Source organism: Atractosteus spatula, chromosome 4 (assembly GCF_055471065.1).
Source record: "Atractosteus spatula isolate fAtrSpa1 chromosome 4, fAtrSpa1.hap1, whole genome shotgun sequence".
Lineage (NCBI taxonomy): Eukaryota > Metazoa > Chordata > Actinopteri > Semionotiformes > Lepisosteidae > Atractosteus > Atractosteus spatula.
The window spans coordinates 12,641,448-12,665,689 of NC_142709.1; the positions used below are offsets into that span (position 1 = coordinate 12,641,448).

General features: G+C 41.2%; 1 protein-coding gene across 2 annotated transcripts in view; it reads right to left on the reverse strand.

Annotated features, from left to right (window-relative positions):
- Positions 1-24,242, reverse strand: part of slc9a7 (solute carrier family 9 member 7) — a 57,797-nt gene that overhangs the window by 19,080 nt on the left and 14,475 nt on the right. For both annotated transcript variants that reach the window (XM_088913636.1, XM_088913635.1), the window contains exons 3-12: positions 20,324-20,401; positions 15,726-15,802; positions 14,510-14,622; positions 13,389-13,494; positions 11,150-11,291; positions 9,828-9,933; positions 8,918-9,006; positions 7,797-7,910; positions 5,898-6,009; positions 4,551-4,704 (exon numbers count right to left, since the gene is read on the reverse strand). In XM_088913636.1, coding sequence (XP_088769762.1) covers positions 4,551-4,704; positions 5,898-6,009; positions 7,797-7,910; positions 8,918-9,006; positions 9,828-9,933; positions 11,150-11,291; positions 13,389-13,494; positions 14,510-14,622; positions 15,726-15,802; positions 20,324-20,401 — 1,091 coding nt within the window. The remainder of the gene's footprint in view (positions 1-4,550; positions 4,705-5,897; positions 6,010-7,796; positions 7,911-8,917; positions 9,007-9,827; positions 9,934-11,149; positions 11,292-13,388; positions 13,495-14,509; positions 14,623-15,725; positions 15,803-20,323; positions 20,402-24,242) is intronic.

Consider the following 24,242-nt stretch of genomic DNA (forward strand, 5'->3'; position numbering starts at 1 on the left):
TGCTGCGACCACTTTAAATCATTAGTAATGAAGGTTTCCAGGAACCTGAAGCTGCTAACCATCTCTACAGCCACCCTATTGATGTGGATAGGGGTGTGGTCCCCACCCTGCTTTATGAAATTGACAACCAGCTCTTTGGTTTTGCTGATGTTGAGGAAGAGATCATTGTCAAGGCACCACTCCACCAGGCTCCTGACCTCATCCCTGTAGGCCGTCTTATTGTTACCAGTGATTCGGCCAATGATAGCAATGGTGCCGCACAGCAACCACTGCATTCTGCACCAACAACCCCGCTACAGACCAGACAACGACATAAGTGACTGATTTCTTCAACCACTTAAATTAAAGGGGAAATTTCCATAGGCCAGATTAAGCAAGCCTGAAGTGGACTTGAGCCTGGATACCCTGGTTAAACCTCTTAGGCACAGTGCCATGGGATCTTAATGACACAGCAGTGCTCAGGTTATCTCATCTGAACGATAGCACCTCTCACTATGCTGGGCCACTGGTTGGGAAATTCTGGTCCAGAGGGAAGAGTGTCACCTACTAGTCCGCCAACACTACTTACGGCAGCAACCTGAAGATCTCCAATCTCAATATTAAACAGTCCTGGGCAAGCCTATAAGAACACAAGCAATATATTGTGTATGTATACTACATACAAAGCCTAACAACAATACAGTTCAAGTAGGCAGCTGCGACAGCATGCGTAGGCCGCAAAGGAACAAGTAAAGGTTTATTCCATGCTGGAAAGAGAAGAAAGAAAACACAATGTTTTGGTTGTGGAGCCTTCTTCAGGTGTGAGCGAACACACCCTCACGCCTGAAGAAGGCTCCACAGCCTAAACGTCGTGTTTCCTTTCTTCTCTTTTTAGCATGGAATAAACCTTTAACTTGTTCCTAACAACAATATATCTGCCCAATTTCCATTAGTTCCAAGCCAACCAGTAAATACCAGATCTGGATCAAAACACCAGTTTCAATGAGTTGAAACATTATACATTTTTCACAAGATTCATATGTTCATGTAACACATTCCAATTATCTTCTGTATAAATATTATGTGAAAATATTCAAAGGAATTTACATACTTCAAACGATATCCAAATGTGCAACTTTACAAATTAGTAATTAAAAGCCTTATTGCCCTGAATTCAAAGATTTATAGATTTAATAATACATATTGTCAAATTAAATTTACTTTCCACAAATTTATACTTGCATACTTTCCTTGAGACAAAAACTATGAACTGTATACAAATATTTAATTTATTGAAATAATACAGCAAACTGTTTGAAATTGTTAACATTTACCAATTTAAATGTCAAACATGTCCATCTCAGATCCAGTATGTACTCTGGAAACCTATAGAACAATTTGCTATTGCACTGTTTCCCTCTTACAGCTCAGGTCTAAGTCTCTGTTTCTGGAGAATTTCTGTCAGTTTGAGCTTGTTTCCTGTACTCATGAAGGCCACAGTCACTGATAAATCAGATTAACTGTCCTGTAAACTGTTAAGTTGAAACTGACACGGACAAATGCATGGTTGCAGTTGGTGATTAAGGATTAAGAAGGGAGAGTATTAAAAGAGTAGCAACTCCTTTAAATTGAAACAAATGAAATTTCCATTTGGCTTACTCAGGATTCCAAATGCTTTTGGATGACAATGTGATTTAAAACGATATTTCTGGATGACAGAAGACTTGAAATCTACTGCAAAGAGGCTCAGTCTCCAGAGACTGTGGCAATAAAGTCACCTGCTGAAATTATTATTCTGCAGCAGACACGTTTGGTTTGGTCATCTTGTCCAAAAAAGGTAATATTATAGATGCATTTAGTCAGAAAAATAGAGCAGCTAGATGCACCAACTTTAAAGAAATAGAGCCTGCCTTTATTTTTTTACAACTGCATAGCACCACAATTTCATTTTGATGTACAGTATGAGTTAACTTGTAAAAAATGTGCATCATAAAATAGGAAGGAAACCAGAGTCCGTATGCAGTATTACTTGTGCTTGTGGTATTTGAAATGGAAGCTATTTTTCTTCCCCTGCACTGAAGCGGACGTCGCCCTGTATGAATGCAGCCACTGGCTCCAACCCTGCAGATGAGACGCTGCAGAACTCTGCCAGCACTGGAGAACACCCTCCCAGTGCTGGTGATGCTGGCTCGGCGGACGTGCACCCTGCTTCCCCAGGCCGAAATAAATTATCTCTGCTCATATTCTGGCTTCCAAAGTTCCCTGGAAAGGCTAATCTTTTATGGTTACCATAAACAAAGTGTGAGTGTGGAAAGCAAATAAGTCAACCACTCAGCTAGTGACAACCCTTTCCTTTGCCTTGTGCACCACCAGGATGTGTTTTTCTCATTGCGAGTCCATCAACCCCATGCTGCAAATTCAGCAGGCTGATACAAAAACTTGAACTCTTCCATTTTTAGAATCGTAATGTTTGGAAATGCATTTTTAAAAAAAAACGGTTACAACAGAAAATGCTTGCACTCAAGTGTACTGGACATTCCTCCTTGCACAAAACCTCCAAAATTTGTACTGCCTGTACATAACACCATGCTTCCTGACTTTGCATTTTATTCAAGTCTCTCTCCAACACCCTGAGTTCATCCTGCTTTTATGCTGGCTCTTGCAGACGAAACAATAAAAATAAAAGGGCATTCTCTGAAGTCGTGTGTGAGTTTTGGGAGAGCAGCCTGGCTACTGCAGTCACTACCAGTCCTGATGAAATAATATTCAAATGCAAAAGGAACTGAGAGCAAAAACTGCCTGAGGTGTTGTACTGTGGTGAATGGAAACAACGCTGTGGTAATTTTTAGTTTTTAATGTTTGTTTCATTTAAGCACTAATATTTACTTATATTTCTAGAGTTTTCTTCTACATTTCACTATGTTATAGAACAAAATGTATCTCTGAACTGAATCTCATATTCCAGAGTTGTCAAAACCAATGCTGGCATAGCTCTCATTGTGAAACAGCCTAAAACTATAAAACTATTCATAGGTGACAGATTCCAGGTCAAGTAATAGAACAACCTGAAACTCCCCAAAAAATCCTAGACTACTAACTTCATACAGTATTCCCTCACATTAATTTTAATGTGAGAACATCTCCTGTAAAAGAACAAATACAGTATAAGAAGGCTGAAAACAAAGCAGATAACTGGAAACCAGTGAGGATCTGGAGCATTGCGTTTGTTAAAAAAAAACAAGAAAATGATCACAGGAAATTACAGATAGCAGCTGTTGGTTCTATTATTCTGGAGGAAAAAAAAAGTCAGGAATCATAGGAGAAGGGAAGAGTTTGTCCACAGATGTGAGAGCTCGCCAAAATAGATTTTCTCTCGGCATTCAATTCAAGGCACACGTATGACCCAGACCGGCTTCTGCAATCAATGACGAAAATGTACGAGATGTTCATTCTGAGAACTTGTCGTCATTCATTTTGGCAAAACATACACTTCTAAAAGACTGTGCCACAAGGAGAAGGTGAGATTGTTGGCACTGAGATGGTTTTTGACCATTTCTTCCAGTTCCAGTTGCCATCTGGATCAAAAGCGGTCAGTGGTGTTGTTTGCCACAAGGGCTCTGAATACTCAGAGAGCAGCTTTTCTCTCTGTAACCCCAGTGGCACTGCAACAGCTTGTTGGCACAGTGATATTACTCAGACACTAAAACGTAGTTTCTACCAGCTGTTGTATTTGCATCATTTCTGAAATCCCCTTTGTAAAGGAAGTCCAGTCTCGTGCAAAAGAGATCATAGATGGCTTCCATTCCTCTGCTTAATGTCATCAGGGGGAAAAAAAAAACTTCAACCCAACCAAAATCGTAAGCGGCAATCTTTCACCACCTACTGGACAACTTCTGTAACTCACCTTCACTCATCTAAAGCTTATCCATAAAGCACACGAAGATTTGTATAAAGACAGTACAGACTTACTTACAGCTCTGTGAGTCTTATGACGAGATGTTTAGATTTCAAGTATGTATGTATGTAACAGGTTCAATACCACAGAATCCTGTCACACTGAAAAATGTGGGTTGACTGATCATACGCATATGTAATGTAATTATAATTTCTGCTCACCTTCTTACTAAAGCCCCCCCAAAAACACTGCACATGAAACACTGCACAAAAATAATGACCCGAAAACAAAACATTCTGCTGCTCTTCTCAATGCTTAGAAGCTTTGAGAGAAACTGTTACTGTATGTTACTTCCTTCTTAAAAAATACCACACTTGGCTATAACAGCAGTTTCCAAAATCTGTGTTCACAGAGCAAAAATGGGAAGTAATAATCTCTCAAATGCATTTAAAAATAGCCCACTGAAGAACAGCCCTTGCTGCTTCTAGCTCTGTGCCAACTTACTATCATACACTCACTCTGTACTTCGATCGGGACACAAATTTCAACAATGTTTTCACTCTAAGGCACAGATATTGGAGAGGGAGCTATTACCACATGCTTTGAGGAAAAAAAAAGAAACAGAAACTGGTTCTAAAAAATGAAAACATCATTGCCCCCCCCCCACCATACTGACCTTATGTGTAGCCATGACAACATGGGGGTGGTGCCCCCCCCGAACACCCAGACCGTGAAGAAGACGATGAGCAGGGTGGTCGTGAACATCATCTGACGGGCGTACGTGGCCGTGTCCCGGATCGCCAGCGCGAACGCCATGGCTCCTCGCAGGCCTGGGCGTAACAGAAACATGGGAAGTCAGACGGGGAAACGCCTGGCGCAGCACGAGAGAAATCACTCTTTAACCCCGAGCCGGGACGGCGCTGTTTTTCTGAGCGGGGAGGGCCTGGGTGCAAGTGCGCTCAGAGAATGACCCCCCACTGGCTCGACCCCGTCGACAACTCTGCCTTTTTCCCAAGATTTTGTTTTCTATCAAAATAAACTTCATTTCAAAGAAAACATCTCACAGAAAGTACACATTCTAACAAATGATCAAACTAACATGAAATGAAAACTTTCTCAATCAGGTGATTGTCTGTTATCAATTGGTGCAAGTGGATGATGGGGCCGGATTTGCGCAATGAAAGAGTCCCTCCAAGCCCTACCACTCTGTTTCTCCGTGCCATCTCCCTGTCCCGGCTCCGAAACTGCGGAGCTTAGGGACTAAAGCGGAAAGCCCTGTTCCCTGCACAGGGCCCAAAGTCCCTTCGAAGCGCTCCCTCGCCTTCCTTCTGACAAGACAAGGAATCAAGCTTTTCTTCACACTTTGATTTTTTTTTTTTAACTTTGACGGAAGTGTACCACGGCTTCATCATATCAATCCATCCATTTTCTAACCACCTTTGTCCAATTCAGGGTTGCAGGGGAGCTGGAGCCTATCCCAGTAAGCAACGGACACAAGGAGGGGTTCACCCTGGACTGGGCACCAGTCCATCAGAGGGCACACTCTGACCCAGACACGTGTACACACTCACACCAGGGCCAGTTTTCCGAGAAGCCAAGTAACCTACAGTACCAGCATGTCTCTGGACTGTGGCAGGAAACAGGAGCTCCCAGAGGAAACCCACATGAACACGGGGAGAACATACAAAGTCCACGCAGGTAGTACCCCAGGTCAGGAAGTGAACCCAGGACCTCAGCGCCGCAAGGCTAACCACTGCGTCACCATGCCGCCATCTTCTATATGTCTTGTACCCAAAATGCCCAAAAGGACACCAGAGCAAAGCAATGTAGAGGCAGCGTATTAGAATAGATGGATGTCTCACACTCATTGTTTTTTATCATTATCTTTGTTAATCTTTATGGAGAAAACAAGAAAAGGTTCCATGTATTGAAGCTCTGAAACTCTTGACCAGTTTAGACAGCCAGCTATGAGGGGGAGAGGTTGGTGTCTGTCTATGGCTTCACAGTAAGAAGCCTCCCCAACCTGCAAACATCATCATGTGCTGGAAATTCCCGCCAATCTTGTGTCTCCTTCCCAGGTTGAGAAGGAAGGAGAGAGGGTAGATGTTGCAGGCTCTTCCTATGAAGATCGCAATCTGCCAAAGAGGAAGCTGTTAAGGACACAATACAGTGAATTATGATGGCAGCAAGGACAAGCTTGTCTCAGGAGTACCTGAAACTACAGTAGTTTTCCACAGGAATCCAGAGCATGATTGATTCATTATAACTAGCAAGAGCTGGATGTGAGTATGTTTAGTATGACTACAAGCTTCTCTTTTCCTTTGCATGTTTTTAGCAGTTTTCAGTTAAGGCCTAAAACCTGTATATTGAAGGTCAATGAAATGGTACAAAAGGGTGCAGTTTGAGAGAAATTATATTTCACAGCTGAGGAGAAGCTGACGGTCTTAAAAGAGAAAATAAGGATATGTAGATTCTGATGAAAACTGACTATTTTGTGATACATAGACAATGCTGCTATTCTATCTGAATTATTGTCATGAGATATTTTAAACAGGATGCAGACTGCATATTGAAAAAAAACACAGGAAGGCTCTTCTCATGATTACTTAGTTCCAGTTCTGACTTCCTGTTTTCTTTGACATAGCGTTCATTTTTTACCATCAGTATATTTTTACAAAGAAAGATAAAATGCATGTAAAAAATATCAAAGTCTGTCTAATATGACTCAAAAGAATTCAAATTTACAGTTTTGGAACAGAATCCCTGACAAAATGAACTGCTCTAATCCACTATGACAAACAGTCTTTTGTAAGCTTGTCAAACCCAAGAAAACATTGAGAAGACAGTAACAGACGTGTATGCTCTTAGCGAGATTTCTTCAGGGGGATAGATGTCTTAAAACAGAGCAATGGCATTTATGAGCACTTTCCAGAAACTCAGAATGGCACACAACAGACAAGAAAAGGCAGAGCATATTAGTCCAGGAAGACTAAACATACAAAGCTAAAGTTGATAGATATTTCTCAAAAAGAAATTTGGAAACATCAATAACTGCAGAGTACCTAGTGGACTGGGGAACTGCTATGCTCGAGAAGGCTCTATCACCACTGTGAAAAGCCTGGAATTCCACAGGGCAAGAATAGCTGAATCAGCAATTTCTCAGATTAGGGGGTGGACTATAATCATGCATCAGGTACCTAAAAGAAAATAGAGGTGCACTACTCAGTGTCTCACATGTGAGCAACACAGTTTCAAATCCCACTTGAATTTTCACCAGGAGCTAGAAAAAGTTCCAGAGGGCAGTAGTTGTTCTCACGCATAAGTACTGAAGCCTAATTAAGACTTTAGGAAATACCCTGCAAAGAAAAGTATCGCCACCTTGGGGTATCTAGCAATATTTCAGCATCAAATAGGCTGATCAAGGTTCTTACCGGAGCAATGTTACACAGGCGGGAGAAACACAACCTTGTCACTTCAACTTAAAGCACAGGGCCAAAAGTAAAAGAGTTCCTAACTTCTATCTGCACCATCACCAGCAACATTCAAATCCCCATTTTCACAAAGATGATGTTGGAATGCTATGAGAATAATCTCATTTTTGTCACAGTTAAGCTCACGAAAGTACTTTTGCATCCATATCGTAACACGTTTAACAAACTCTTATCAGGTGCAGAAACCACAATAGGAGTATTTGATTCATCTGCAAGCAAAAAAGTGGTGTCAGCAACCTTAACAGATGTCTCTAGTACATATCTGCTGCTACTTATCTCATTTACAAAAGCAGGTATCTTTATTCAGTTTTTGCCAAAGAAAAAGAAAGAGGCTTTCTTTTCTATAAACAAATTGATACCGTTATTGGGGGCATGAACCAGAAAAGCAGGTCTCATTGTCACATTTCTGAAAGACATCTGTAAAAGGATACGAAAGCTCCAACGATGAAGATCGGACTGAAGATGTGGTTCTGGAAGGTGAAGAGAGCCAGACCCATGTAGGAGAAGATAAAATTCTCAGCCAGAAAATGCAGAACCTCAAAGAGCTGTAGAAGAAAGCAAGAGAAAGTAAGGCCGAGGCAGTGTCTGAGTTCCATCCACCTTTCAACCAAATGTGCCGCATGAGGAAAAACACAGCATTTAGCTTTGAACTGCTATAACAGTATTTAACAAAGACTCTTTAAAATACCCACGACATCATAAAACAAGGAGGGTGACAGATTTTAATTTCCATTACAAACCTACAAAGGTCTGTGCAATGATTCTTTCCCACATTTAAGTTCTCAGTCATCTTTCATGACTCTAACACTCTATTCTTCATTATCAATGTCTGTAAGGTTAGTAATTAATTATACTGCCTGGAATATTGCTATTGGCAACATCTCTATTACTAGAGGAGGTCCAGAGGGAACGTCTGGAGACAATAAATCATGATAAATAAATAAATCCTAATAGTGAGATACAGAAAAGGTGTACCTGACACCCTAAACCTTTGTTGTTGCATCCTGGGTGTGCCCTAAGTAGCCCTCACAACACCATGCTACTTTTTCATTTGAACTCATTAAAGGACATCCATCTTGTAGAGTCTGTAATACCTTTATAAGAAAAGCTCCAGGTTAAGGGGACTCTACTTGCCAGATCTTGCCAGACTCGGCAGAGCAGTTGCCACCCAGATAGCAGCTGGGATATTGTCTCTCTCCCTCTTTTCCCCACAAAGATTAGGGCACAAAACGACTACAAACTTTCCCTGCCTCTGCTGCACTCCCTGACTGAAGGGGAGAGATCCCAGACATGTCCCTCCACGTTCACTGCAAGGTGACTGCTGCCAGTTGGAAAGAGAGCCCGATTTCACCCCCCGCCGGGCTCAGCGCTCAGCCATCTGCCAGGGACACCGTTACAAGTCCTTTTCCGACCGCACAGCGCGTTTTTAATGAACAAAAACAGCGCGTTCTGGATCCCCCTTCGCCGCTTCCTCCACGGTCGTGAGCTTGACGTGCAGCCATCTCATTTTGTCACTCAGAATCTAGCAGAACTTTTCCAGCCCTTGCCTCACCTGCTTGGTTCTTTTCGTCGACTCCGCGGACAGGTTGTTGTACGTGTAATGGGCCTGGGTGATCCCACAGAACAGAACCGCCACCACACCTGGGGGTCCAGAGGGAGGATTAAAACATCCTACTTCCATGCCATCAGTTAAAGGTGATTGCAACTAATTAAAAAAAATAATAATACGTTTGCAAGTTCGGCTCTCACCAGTGTTGACAACTAGCATCGCTTAAAACACTTCTCTGCAAATATGAGAAATCGATAAGATAAAAAAAATACATCAAAGCCCGTCTTACTTCTCAGACTTCTCAATATCTATGCTCTCTAAGTCAGATCGTCAGCCTATAGATTCTACTTTCGATCCCAGAAAGTTGTTTTCAGTTCTGTTCAGTTCAGTTTTGGGGTGAAGAGGACAAAGGATTTCTGTAACACTGTTTCCCCAATTTGAGACTGCGACATTTCCAATTCAGTACTGACACACCGCACTTTGCAATAAGTCCCGTTCTTATTTTTTTTTTGTCTGTGACCCAGGTTGTCTGAGTTTGTGCTCAGGTAATAAAAAGAGCCCCAGAATGACGTTTCTGGAAGCAGTTGGCAGAAAATGGGACAAGCAGCGCCACTCTTCACTTTAATAAGGTAGGGCACCCAGCTCCTTTCCCCCTGGAAATAGGTATCGAAACCCGGGAGGTATCATTTAAAGAGGCCTATCAAAACCCAACCTGTATATTTTTGGGAGGTAAAAGTTAACCAGCGTGTCTCAACAAAACTCAAACACAAAGACAACATCCAAGAGCTGCACAGGTGTGCGCTAAGCGGTAACAATTAGAAGATATTTACAGAAATGTCACCCGACAAAGAGCATAGGAAGGTTCGCTGTGCGTGTTTTTACAGCTCACCGCTCGGCATGGCGGCTCTCTCACCTGTGAAACCGCAGGCCTCGGCCAGGAGGAAGGTGCTCCAGGACATGAGGAAGAAGAGCGCCGTCTCCAGCAAGGGGAAGCAATGCAGCTTAGTGAACTTGGTCACGTACAACCAGTGTTAAGGTGACCTCAACACGCTTACTGAAACTGCTAAATAATCTAATGACCTCTGATCAAACAAAAAAAAAAATGAACACAGCAGGGCTTCTCTCCTTATGGAAAGGGTGCAACTGCTCTAAGTAATTAAGTCACTTAAGAATTTAACTGTAGCCATCGTCTTCAAACTTTCTTTTGCCTTTTAAAAAACGCACGAAACTCGGAAAAGCACAAAACACATGAAGGAAAGCATCCATACATAAAATGTAGCTACTAATTCTATTTTTTTTTGCCAGACCAGACAGAGTAGAGAACCCACTAAATAAAGAATGACTATATTTTAACTTGTTCTGTGTACATTATGAAGTAATAAGCTGCCACTAAGTCATCTTGTGTATATTTATATAATAAACTACTGTATACAACTGACTGCCTTTCAGCTCATAATTGCCAGCACTTTAAGATTATTTTTAAAAAATAATATTGAGAAAATTAAATACCTATTTATACATTTGGAATTCTTTGATGTCTTTCTTCTATTTTATTCCCCCACTATTGTGAATCGCCAGTTGTCAATCAACTGTGTTTTAATGCTGTGTTCCTCCCACCAACAAGGGAGCGATGACGAATCTGCAAGCTTTCCGCCAAAACACACCCTAGTCACTCATCATCAGACATTCCCCCAGGATTTCCAGAGGTCACACCACCTGGACGAGCAATGAAGCTCTCGCAAACACCCAACAAACAATGGAGGTCGCCTTTAGCACCACGAGCCACGACAAACCCACTCAACCGCAGTGGTCACAGTTGATGAATAATACTCCCACAAATCAAACCGGTAACTGGAATCAGTCTGCTCTCTGGCAGATGAGCTCCCCTATTGCTTGATCCAGAAGGAAGACCCTCCACCACCCTCTGGATAAGCTCCCCTATTGGTTGATCCAGAAGGAAGACCCTCCCCACTCCTCTGAATGAGCTCCCCTATTGGTTAATCCAGAAGGAAAACCCTCCCCACTCCTCTGAATGAGCTCCCTTATTGGTTGATCTAGTAGGAAGACCCTCTCCCCACCCCTCTGGATAAGCTCCCCTATTGGTTGATCCATTGAGAAAAACCCTTTCCCCATCCACCCGCACCCCTTCCTTCACGGTTCACATCTCATGTACCAGGCTTAAAGCATCACCAAAACATGGGAGCAGGAGAAAGACAGAGGAGCAGAAAAAGATATTAGAGCAGTGACCACTCCGGTGACGGCGCCCATCGCAAACGAGCCGCTGAAGATACCGAGGAAAATGCCAACCGATTTGAAGAAGGCAGCAGCATCAAAAGCGTGGGTGTTGGCTCCAGTGGGTTGGTATGCCATGATAGACCTGATAGAGACAGCACAGGCATCAGAGTCAGAGAAGCCGCAAAACTACACGTTTACAGCATCAGCGCAGAGTACTGCAAATGCCTCACATTTCAAATTAAACCTTGTATGTTTAGTTCAAACCACTATGGACTAGGGATATGTTTCAGCAAAACCATAAGGCATGACCCAAGAACAGGCATTAACCCAGTAATACGATGCTGCATTTTTGTCAAAATTAAAGACAGAAAGAATGGCGAGGTGTCTAGCAATAGTACTTCACCTGCTTTAATTGAAACCTGAAGCGGATGAAATCAAGTTCTCCAACTCCACACAGTACCAGAAGTGAAAAATTGAAATTTGTCTAAATTCATGAAAACAGATCAGCTTCTCCAATCACAGTGCATCTCGGTGTGCATACAGTACATTGCAAGGTGCTCACTGCTACAGCACCTTGCCAAAATATTCAGACTCGTGATGTCCTCACATTTTGTTGCTTTAAAGCTTGCAATCATGATATTTTGAAGTAGCAATTCATTTGTTATATACATAACTAAGTGACATATACCAATCAAAAACCAAAAAGAATTAAATAGGTATCATGAACACATGATGGCATAAGTATTCAGACCCTTTGCTGTGGCAAATCTGAAGTAATTTAGGTAATGATCCACACCCTCGAGTAACTTCTGTGTGCAATAATAATGGTTTCCATGACTTCAGAATAAATACACCTGTCTCTGTGAGGTTCTGTGGCCAAGTACTGAATTTCAAACAAACGCACAGCAACGAAGACACTGGAAAGCACAGATCAGGAAAAGGGGACAAAGACATAAAAGTATAAAAGCACAATTAATCATCAGGAAATGGGCACTGCCTAGATCAGGCCGTCACTGCACACTGGGCAGCTGGGCGTGAAGAGGCACTGTGAGGGATGCCAACTCTGAGTCCACAAAAACTTTGAAAGAAGTACAGAGTTCAATGACTGAGATGGGAGAAAATCAGCCACGAATCAGCAACATCACACACACTCCACAAAGCCTCACTTACATTTAGGCCGAGTGGCAGACCTCATCTAAAATCCTGCTAGGAGTTTCCAACAGATCATTTAAATGATACTGCAAACCTGCATCAAGCAAATTGACAGAATTTAAGCAAATCTGCCAAGAAGATTTGGCAACAGTTGCCCTAAGCCCACGTGCGCAGCTGGTAGGGACTAACCTAAAAAGACTTAGGCTGAAATTGCTGTTCTTCCACCAAGTATTGATTTCACAGGTCTGAATACTAATGCAATCAACATAGTTCAGTTATTGCTGACATTGTACAGTAACTTATCATTCAAACTGAAGACTTCTAAGGGTATGCCCAGGATTTGAATTCAATATTTATAAATATGTTTTAAAAATGAATGCATATCATTATATCATTTAACAATTTCACAAAATGGGACACCATAGAAAATGTCTGAATACTCTTCAAAGACACTGTACTGTACATCAATTTGATTTTATTCTATCTGTAAAAATGCATTTTTTTCCCCCCACATCAAACTGAAGCTATTTTTAAATATATATAATTTTTTTAGAATCCTAAATTTTACATACTGTACAAAAGATTCTGGGGATAACCAACAATGTATGCAGACTAGAGAATGGGCCAATGGAAATTTCCATCTGAACACTGGAGCTGCTCTTTGGTGTTTTCACCAGCAGAGGGAGCAGACAGATCGCTGCCATGGCCCAGCTGAAGACCTGCAGAGCTACAAATCTTAGCTGCCACGCTCCTAACACTCTGATGCAGTATTTAAGAAATGCAGAAAGAACTTGAAATAACTCACTGTTTTGCTATAAAATGGCTTCAGGAATAGAAGCCATTTTTGAAAGGGTTTTATCAAGTTCACAAAATCAATATCTTGTGCGGTAAGCCCTGCTTTTAATAATCTTGTCAAAACCCAAATTATATTGTACAGTTTCTGATCGTGATACTGTTATTCATCAGCCTATGGAGCGACTGCCTTTACACATCATTAATGTACTTTATCACATACAAGAGAAATAAATGACCATTCAATAACAGTTTTTGACCACAGGGAACTCATGAAAATCAGGAGGTCACTTACGATGAAAGCACAATTGCCACAGCATCATTCAGGACACTCTCCCCAAACAGGAGGGCATACAGGTCCACATCCGCATGGAGCTCATTGAAAATGGCCAGGACAGTCACTAAAACCAAAGACAAACCCACACAATGACAAAAAACACAGCTCTCGATTAAAGCACAGCATTACTTTTAAGAGTAGTGGGAAGGTAGGGTGTGAGATTAAACCTCCTTTTTCAGTGTTCTCTGAGGGTGTACAGGGCTTCATTTTGAAAGGAACCATTTACTGAACCATTTCCTGGAGTTTCTAAATCCACACTGAACAAAGTCCAGTATGTCCACAATTTGGCAGCCAGAATCCTGACCAGGTCTAGTACAAGTGATCACATTACTTCTATCCTGGAGTCCTTGCACTGGCTTACGGTCAGGTTTCAAAATCCTCATGCTCACCTATAAGGCTCTGCATAGCTTGGCACTTCAGTACCTGTCTGAGCTACTATCGTCCTACTCCCCACCTCCCAACCTTCGCTCTTCTCATTCTGGTCTCCTAAGTGTCCCCCAAGCCCGTCTACACTCTATGGGTGACAGGGCCTTCTCCTGTTATGCCCCAAAGCTCTGGAACTCTCTCCCCAAGGATATCAGAGCGTCACCTTCCCTACTCAAAACCAGACTCAAAACCTTCTTTAGAAGAGCCTTTACTTAACTGGTTCTGATAGTTACCCCTCTGCTCCTACTGTATTCAGCACCCCCATCTACTGTCTCCTCTAACTCTGTATCCTCATCGTGCATGTCTTGTGTATTTCTTTGTTGTAGTTGTCGTTCTGTAAAACGCTTCGAGACGCCACCTTTAAAGGTGCTATATAAAATAAAGTTTTTAATTACAATATTATTATTACTGCTACTGAAAGGAGAACCTCTGTTATAACCCCTTCTGTGTCCTGGCTTTTTCCCCGTTTCCTCTTATGTCTTAAAAATGTTCAAGAAATGTTCAGTATGCTGGACTGTTAGCCAGCATAAACATAGCCAGCAAAAGAACAGCCCGGAACCAGCCTGCGCTCGTGCCATGAAAGTGAAGAGGGCCTACTGCGGTGTGAACCTGCTGGCAGCCTCCCAGACGTGCCCCTCTCGCTGGATCAGTACCTGGATCGGTAGCCGAGATGATGGCTCCAAAGAAGAGGCAGTCGGTGTAGTAAAACTTGTCAGTCAGCTGCCCCACTGCCTGCATGAGCTTCACCACGCCGTACATGAGGTTCCTGCAGGAGACAGTTTCCAGAACCAGCTCATCCACTACTTTTTTTCTAAGCACCGTGGTGCATGGTAAATGGCCAGTCAGGCCCAGAAAAACTACATTTTTTACCTACAGCCTTTGATAAAACATAATCAATACCTCCATAGGGTCCCCCCTTTAACACTCAGAGAACATTTCCCAGTCAGATGTTTCTGCCTGCGACATCTATGATGCGGTTTTATTGGATTTGAATATTTGCCCATCACGGCGGATATCAAAGCTTGGATAATCCAAACACAAAGAAATGCAATCTAAATTCATGTTGGCAAGAAATACGATAACAGAGGTCTCTTCATCATAAAACATGCCAGCGGAGTAGAGGAAGAGTGGCAAAGTTATTAAACCTTACAATGTACTCTGAGTGCTTACTGTGAAATACTTTAAAACGTTTTACATTTCAAAATAAAATAAGCTAAAACACCATTTATAGTGAACCTACTGATAATTAATCCTGCATCGTCAGAGAGCACAATGCAATTTGAAAACATTCTGAGTTTTCATACATGAAGTGCTTTTAAACTTTGCTTAATGGAAAAACTCAAAAAAGGCAGAAATCACAACAGCAATATTTAAATATTTAAAGTGTAAATAATTTTAGATAAAGAACAAAGTACAAATGCACAGGGACTCATAAAGAATAAAAGAGCAGATTAGAAAAATACATTTTTGGGGATCCCAGTTTGCTCACTCTGCACTGTACTCCAGACATCGCTGGTTTGAGCCTGAACTGCTCTTTTCCACCTGTCTACATTTTCTGGGTATACCAGGACATAACTGGAGATGAGAATTCTTTGAAAGAGAAAATTCTAGAATATAATTGTGGATATTTGATAAAGAGACGGACATTTCTGGAAAATTTGAAAAACAAGTGCTGTTGTTTTTCAAATGTCCAGAACTATCTCAAATATCCAGGATCAAATATCCATCTCTCCTGTAAAATGAAGCTTGACTTCAGGGCAACTTTTTTTCTGCATCATAAGATATGTTTTTTTTTTCTGCCAGGCCTTACACATTAGAGGGCTCTTGGTTTACCTCAAAAAGCTCTGAAAGAAAGAGACATCTGCTCACCCAATCACAAAACAGGACACTGCAGTTCCCAGGAAAGCATATGTTATGATCGAGCCCAGATTCCTGAAGAAATGTCTCTGGAAGAGAAAATCAACAACATTCTTACAGGACCAAACAAATTAGAAGTGGGAATTCGAGTTGCTTGCCCTCCACCTACAACTGCCAGAAATTAGTCAGACGAGCAGATTGTATTTCTTCAAGAAACGAAGAACATTAGAATTCAGAGCTCCAAGAAAATTCTATAATATCAAACATGAGACTTAATATCACTTTTACAGTAGCTCCCGAGTAAAAGGTTTTAATGTGTTATTCTTCATGCAGTGTATTCCACCTGGGCCCAAAAGTCATAAAAACCTATATGCTTATTTGCTGAAGTGTGCCTGTTATAGAGCTCTGTACAGAAGGAGGTGTGAAGGCACACTTGGGATGTTACTCTGAAAAGGGTTCCCAGGGCAACGCAATGGTAGGTGCACAGAATAAGGAGGCCGCGACAGCAATTAAAACCAGCTGAGGTGGAAGGTGGAAAAAGGTGACATGTTCTTCATCGCCTGGGACACACGACAGGAGAAGGCCTGGAACGGCAGCAGTGAGAACGCACTTGGTACCCGAGTGGCAACAAAAAAAAACAACAACATGAAAACTGAGTCTCACCGTGGTTAACTACTAGCTTCCTGGCTGATTTAAATTTAGTCAGGCCTACCTGAAGTGAGCTAAAAGTGGACTGAAGCACAAGTAATATTATTTCTCAAAGCAAACACTTGCGCATCTTGTCTTTACTTTTGTTTACTGAGGTTTCCATTTAGATCGCTCCTCGTCAAGCTGTATTATGTTTAATAGAAGTAACAAAGATGTGCAAAAAAACACTGCTTCCTCTGTGTATTTGTGTGAATATGCTCTTACTAAACATTTAAAGAAAGACTCCACTAACATCAGAACGCTTAACTATTTATCACACATTGCCAATGCCTGAGTAAAAGAAAATGTAATGAGCCAAAATGCTCATCTATACAAATTCTGTTCAGAATTTTTTGAATTAAATAAATTGACCAGCAGAGGGGGCAATACAAAACAGATCTGTGAAGATTACTGAAAGAGTGGGTTTAGGGTTAGGGCTGCAATTAATATCAGAGTTGTATTTAAATTTTAAATAGTTTAGTAGTCTAAATTATATTTTAGGCTTAGCTTCAAAGCGTAGTAAGATTTTTTACAAATCTTCAAATGCTTCTCCAACACCTTCTCCACCAGTGAAAAGACACCTATATCAGATTAAATAAACGATGACTCTCAGACTGTCTCTAAGACCACCTTGCTAAGCACAAGCCAACTTTAACTTCAAACCCTGCATTAACACCTATAAAACCCGTGAAACATTAAGGCCAATATGACTGATATATGAATCTGCATTTAGATGGACGAATTGTAGTGTATTTCCATTACACATAGATGGCAGCAGGGAAATGTTTTGTCTCCTTCAGAAAGAATGTGGACTAATGGTCCACTGTAGCACTTGGGCGTCATTCCTACAATGACTTGTGTCCAGACGAGCAGAGGGCATTGTTTAATGTCAGAGATTCCAGTATGACCGGCTCTAAATACAGCACATGATGTTGTTTCTTTTAGTATTTACCAGGTATGAAAATCATGACATGTCTGCACAATCTCTATTGTTTTTCTTCTGAAAAGTCCTCTTCTCTTGATATGTACAGTATGTGTCACTGGGACCACAAAGTCTGTCTGGAGTTTTGGCCACACCCCTGCCCAAACACCTTAAACAAGGCAATTATACTAGAATAGAGAGTTATTTTAAGTATTGTACCCACAAAAACAAAAAAAACACCAGAACAAACATATTTTATACATATTTAGCTTTTCTGAAAATGTGAAAGTACAGAAGGTATATACTGTAAGGCTAATATGCCACTTATTTAATACTGAAGGACATAAATAAGTCCTTCAATATAAAATTATTAGAAGTGGCTCTTTCTTGAGGATGTTAGGCTTAAAACGCAGATGGACTGCGTGTAACAATAAGAGGAGAGCTCACAGGGTCTCCCAATCCATCTGTGAAGGAAGTTACTCCTTTTGTGGAGTCAACTTCATTCGACAAGCAAGATTCAGTCCCAAAACACAGAGTGTCCTGTGGAAGCGATATACTGCCTCCTTCACACACATTCAGGTCAATCTGCTTATGCCAGCTCAAGAACTTAAGTGCTAACAATTTTTATTCAGCGGAGTACACATTATCCAGTTTGGGGCTAACCTTGCTTATCGTAGCTGTGAGGCTAAATGCTAATGAAAGTGTTGCTTTTAAATTAGTTATCATGGCAGTGGCTCATCGCAGCAAAAGTGAGAATTAGGAAGAATATGAGGATGAAGAGCTTCTTGAACTTCTTCAATACGCAACTTGGAAATGACAGCTATAAGAATCAACTGCAGAGCATTCACACTACAGATCAGAGATGAGCCTCAACTCATACAAAGACCTGTGCGAGGAACCATGCTCCAATAAACTGGCATTAATAGCTAGTAACATGTCATGAGATATTAAAGTGTTCATCTGAACTTTAAATTGCAGAAATGAATATATTTGGACCAATATCACTCATCTAAATCAAATAGCCAGGTACATGCTAAACAAAGGCAGACTTTCTCATATGCCTGTGTGTTTCATTTGGAATTCTGGGGGGATACCACAGTTCCCCAGAGATAATGAGACTCAAATGCTAAAAGAAAAGTTCCCCAAAGGACTGGAATTTTATCGGATATCAAACAAATTTTTAAAAAATCCCCTTTAGAATTTTCTGTCCAAGAGAAAAAATAAACAGACCTTCATGTTCTTATGCAAAAACTTTACAAGATTTTACTGGTTCAGCAAGTACAATGTTTGCTGAAATCCCCCAGAAGAGGGATAACTGTCTGGATTCATACACACAGGATAAAGTGAATAAAACAGCATCATAGTGCCTGTAATAACTGAACCTAAATCAAGTACTATGAACTTTCAAGTACTATGAATCAAAGACAAAAGATGTCATGGCGGCAGAGTGGCCAAGAGGTCAGCATTGCTGACGTGCTGTTCTGGGGCCCTGGTTTTCAATTTCTGGGGTGCTATCTGTCTGGAGATTATATTTATATTTTTTCCCTGTGTGCGTCTTGAGTTTGGATATACCCTGCCTTGCACCCACTGCTTTCTAGGATAAATGCTGACTTAAAATGGATGGATGGACAAAAGGTGTTGTATTTCTACAGAAATATGTAATTTATATAGAAATAAAGTAATTAAAAGGAAAATCAAGAATATCCCTGTTCTTAAGAGGTCTACATGCTTTGAGACGAGATAAATTCACATTTAGATACACAATGCTTGATTCACCTATGAGCTGCAGATTCAAAAAACAGCACAGATCACTATAGTCATCTTCATTTCCTCTACAGAAATGAATAGGGTTTGTGTTTCTAAATCATCTGTTATTATACTAAGGGTCTTGGAAGACCTTAATATAGGCCTTAACGTAGTCAATACAGTAAGAGTGTCTTGTACGAAAGTAGTGCAGAGTAATAAAAATCCCATAATCCACAAGAGAACACACATTGTGTACTCGGGCTACAGCTACTGCTGATGTATGTGATATATTGTGGTTTCATATAGCATAGGGTAGCATAAAAGTCTTGAATTTTTGCTTGTTTTTAGTTCACATGATTAAAGATATATAACAAATATAAAGATCCAATAAAACAAATAATTACATTGAATGTTTCTATTGATGACCTTTTGTTTTTGCGAAGACTAAATATCACATGTGCTTAATCAGCAATGAATTAAAAAAACACCCTTTATTAAACATACATTAAAGTACTTTTACACTGTAGAGGCATACTTATAAAGGGAATATCCTGTCATCACAGGGCCATAAATCTGATATTTTTCATTTTATTAATACATTTAAATGGCAACCATATGAAAAACAAATGTGCTGTCAGCATTCCAAGTTAACCCAAGTAAGGAACCGAAAGACATCTGGTCTGGACTTCCTCCCAGGAGAACTGATTATTTTCAGCACGTGGTCATTTCTTCTGCCACTAACCAATCAGGGCATCCCCCTCTCGCAGCCAAAACTCCAGCGAGAGGGTACTGATGCACAGATTCAGGTTTTCAAAAAGCACCATCTGGGCAGACAGCCATCAATAACACTCACTGTCTGAAACCTTAATGAACAGCACACAAGGTACTTTCCAATACAGTGTTTTAGAAATCAGAGACACGCTCCTAGCCAGATCATCAATACTATTGAAGCAGAGTAATTCAAACCTTGAGTCTGGTGGATTTGATAAGGTGAATAACTGTAGGAACACCAGTGCTATAGAACCAGTCAGCCCAAAGCTCAAAAAAGGATCTTTTACAAATTCCTTTTACAATTTTTTTTCACTAAGCAAAAATGCCCATCAACAATGAAATAATGTATTGCTCTTTTACTCAGAAATAAAAAAAAACAGCACTAAGTGATATAAAACGCAACACAGTAAAGGAAAACGTCATTTATGCAGATATGCCGTGTGAAACAAGTTTGGTTTTAGTTTCTGTTAAAATTACAAATTACCTTTTTGAGGCTGTATCCAGCATGGAAAATGATTGGCGGTAATAAAATGTTGAAGAAAACCTCAGGATCAAACGTAACCTGTAAAACAAAAAAATTAATTCATTTATTAAATAATTAGTTGTCAGAACACTTTGTTGAAGCATTTAGATGCTGGAGATGTTAAAACAAAATAATTATTTAACGAACCGAGTTATTTCACAGAAAGGCAGTATGACTAAACAGGTCATAATGAAAAAGATGTTTAAAAAAGTAAAATGGTTTCTGGTTTTATGTGTTTTTTTCAAAGTATTTGCCACCGGCATGAAATACTTGTCTGCTTCTGCTGGGGTCCAGTTGTCCCTTAACTCTTCAGCCAATGTTCCTGGTGTGCTGTACACTAACACAGCAGTGCAAAGACATTACTCTTCAAAATGAGAGAACATATTCACTCACGTTTTCTCCTGTCCTATGTAGTTTATGGTTTTCCGTTTTTATACGTGAACTTACAGGGTGTTCACATGAGTGACACATAGGACTTGTGTGTACCTGTGTTTTTTGGAGGGAGGGGAATGCAGACTCAAAAACACATTTAGAAAACTTTTCAACAGTCCCATTGGCTATGTTATGAACCTGCTGATTCAGAAATAGCCTCTTTAAGAAGTCAACATTTTGTAGCAGGTGAAGCATAACGGATATGACAGAGAGCAAGAGGTGGAAAACAGAAGTGCGACAGCCCAGCAGACAAGCAAAAATGACAGCCTTGTGTCCAAAATTGCCCCCACTTATAAACTCGAAGTTAAAAAGCTTAAGGTAATATCAGGTAATGCAAGCCAAGTATTGCAAAGAGTGTGTGAAATCTCTCTTCCATGATTTTAAAATTGAAACAGTCACAGCAAAGAAAAAAACACGTATGGAGGTCTACGGATTTAAAAATCCGAAGCTAACCAGGACAGGTTTGATACAGGACCATTACAATGCTTGTGATAAAAATCATGAAAAACCCAAAGGTCACTCCCGTTGAAAGCTCTTTTCAATTGAAAAAGCGCTACACTTTGACACAGCTTAACGACATGCTGTGAGATGTCTGCTCTTCCATATAACAGAAGAAAATAAGGCTGTGATTTCAGAATAACCAATTTTGCTATAATTCAATCCAAAAACTTGTACAAATCAATACTCCACATAGAGAGCTGTCACGGTATTTAGAGTGAAAACACAGGGCATGGGTTAGCTCCAACATTCCTGACACTGGTTTTTACTGGCAATCAAAACTAACAGGGGGTTTGTGTTAAAAATTATCTACCCTGAATGGACACAGGAAGTGAATCCATAACCCTGTATCCAGCAGCTGTGCACACATGATCCAGTACGGTCAGCAAGCCTTACAGTGAACAGAGATCTGGATTGGCAAACAAACTATAGCGACAGTTGTTACAAATTATTTTAGTACTATCTGCAAAGAACTGAAGGTCATAAGCACTGAACACATTTACTTAGCTTTTGCTGCATCCCATTATGTTATTGTGCAACTCACAGTGTGCCTCAAGTGGCGAAAAGATCAAATATTGATTAACAATCCATTTAATTATTCATACGTCTAATTACAAAAAAGACGAGGGCCACGATTAAATTGAAACCGCTATTTTCAGATATGAGCTCACAAAACGCATTCACATACAAACGTGTCTATAGCTCGGTAGCTTCTGAATGCTCCACAAACATAAAACTACAGTGAGGCTAAGTGCAATTCAGAAAATGACAAGGGGAAAAAACACTCTGTAGCAGCAGACAGCCCAAGTCATACCAACCAATAAATTTCTCCTCAGCCAATCAATACTCTGTGCTTCTAGGTGTGAATTTAAATGTGTCGCTTAAATGAAGACTAAAAGCTGTTTGGCTCTTATCATTCCCAAGACTTCACTGAAGAAAAATAAAAACACTACCCATAGCTCCTGATACAGTAGGTATAGTCGTGGCCCATCACAATTAAAAACACAGTGTCCTCCCAGATCGCACTAGATTAAAAAGGCTTCAGAAGCAGGAATAGGTTTACAAAACACAGCAGGTGGGAGAGACGTGTTCTTGAGTGTCAGCTGACTGCTGTTCAAAGCAGATTTTTTTTTGCTTTGTGGGGCAGATTCTCTCAGACTAAAGCAAACTGCATCTACAGCAATATAATCCAGGCAGTGCTTCAGTTCTGATCTTCTTGCAATCCTTCATGCAGATTTTGAGTCCAGCAAAGAAAAGCCTTTTTTCACATCAGGTATATGGTACGTGTACGAATAGCGTGTATGTGTATATACACTGGAAATTGGATTCGAATAGGAAGGGAGCAAGACGGTGGATCGGCAGTCTAGCACCTACTCCAATCTCCAAAAATCTGTGCGGATGGCTTGCTGTTATCCGACGAGTCCAGCAATGCCAACTGGACAGGAAACTGTATAAATCTGTAAGAGAAAAGACTTCTTGGGAAGATGAAGGAAGTCCAGTTGGCACTGAACGAAAAAATGTTGGTTGTTGGTGCTTTTTTTTCCCCATTCTGTATTGTAAATAAAAATAATAAAAATGTAATAAAAAGTCAGGTTTTTCACTGTACTAGCCCCTTTACAGTTTCCAAGATACCTCCTATTAAAAGAGTCCACCACACCGGTGTCCTTCATGGGACATGGTGGAGAATGTGGGCAAGACCTTGTGTGGTCTTGAGTCCAGTGCACCCTCGTGGCAGTAAAGGACAGCGTTTCAAAAACAGAATCCACTAGAAGAAAAAAAGGTAAATGCTAGTCGTGAGCTGGAACAGGCACCCCAGAACACCACTCTGGCTAGAGACAGAAGGCAAGAAATTCCTGGCCCAGGACTGGGGGGGAAATAGCGCAGGCCTTCTAGTGGAAAGATGGAGAGAGCTTGCAGACAGAGGACTTGGCGAAGGCGATGGAACAGTCACGTCAGAGGGGGTCCTGATCCTGGGAGGGCCTGCATGTCAAGGTCCTGACTGAAGTGACACCTGAAGTCTCTGAAGCCACCCAGGTGGACATCAAGCCTTCAGGCCAGAGTCACAAAAAGAATGGAGAGAGAAAACTGGCCCAACAGCAATGAGCAATGGGGTTGGGCTGAGGGATAGAAAGAAAAGCACTGTTCACTGTGGCACAGCCTGGACCTCAGGAACTGTAGTAGCGGTCATTCTCTGACCCAGGACTACCAGACAGCGAGGAGCTGCTTCTCGTGAGTTCCTAAATAGAACGGACGATGTACGGCTACAGTATAGCCACCTCGGTCTGACCGAGAGGAAGATGTCCATGAACCACAGTCGGAATCCGAGTAAGACCAGTCACTGCCGCAGTGACTGGAGTCCTTCGGGAAGAAGGAGCCACCCATGGTCTCCAGAAGGGGGCAGCCCACGCAAACTTGCTGCCTGTCTCAGGTCACAGAGCTGCATGAGAGGCAGAGAAAGAGAGCTGGGAGAGGGCTGGAAACCAACAGAGTTTGAGAGGAGCGACAGGCGAAGCAACCGAGCAACTTGGAAAGGAAGTGATATGCGGCTGTGTATTCTGCGAGACAGTAAGCAGCTCAACTGTCCAGCTATGGTTAGTCAGGGACATGGAAGAGAGCCAGCTAGTGCTCTGAACAAAGAATTAGCTTCTGGTTTCAGTTTTTACTGCTTGGTGACCGGTTTTATTCTGCACTATAAATAAAAAGTTGGCACTTTCACGCGCTTGCCCATTCTGTTAGGCTGCTCTCTGAAATCCTGTGGCCGTTAGTGTCAGAATATGCAGGTATTGGACAAAAAAAAATGAAATGCCTGGGTAAATGATGGACACCAAGTATAGTGAAAGCAAGGCCTTCCACACAGCTGTGACTCATTTGCACCCAACTAAGGAAACAACGTCCCAGCATGCTTAGGTTCATGTATAAAAATGCTGGAAAGGCCTGGTTGCCTATAATC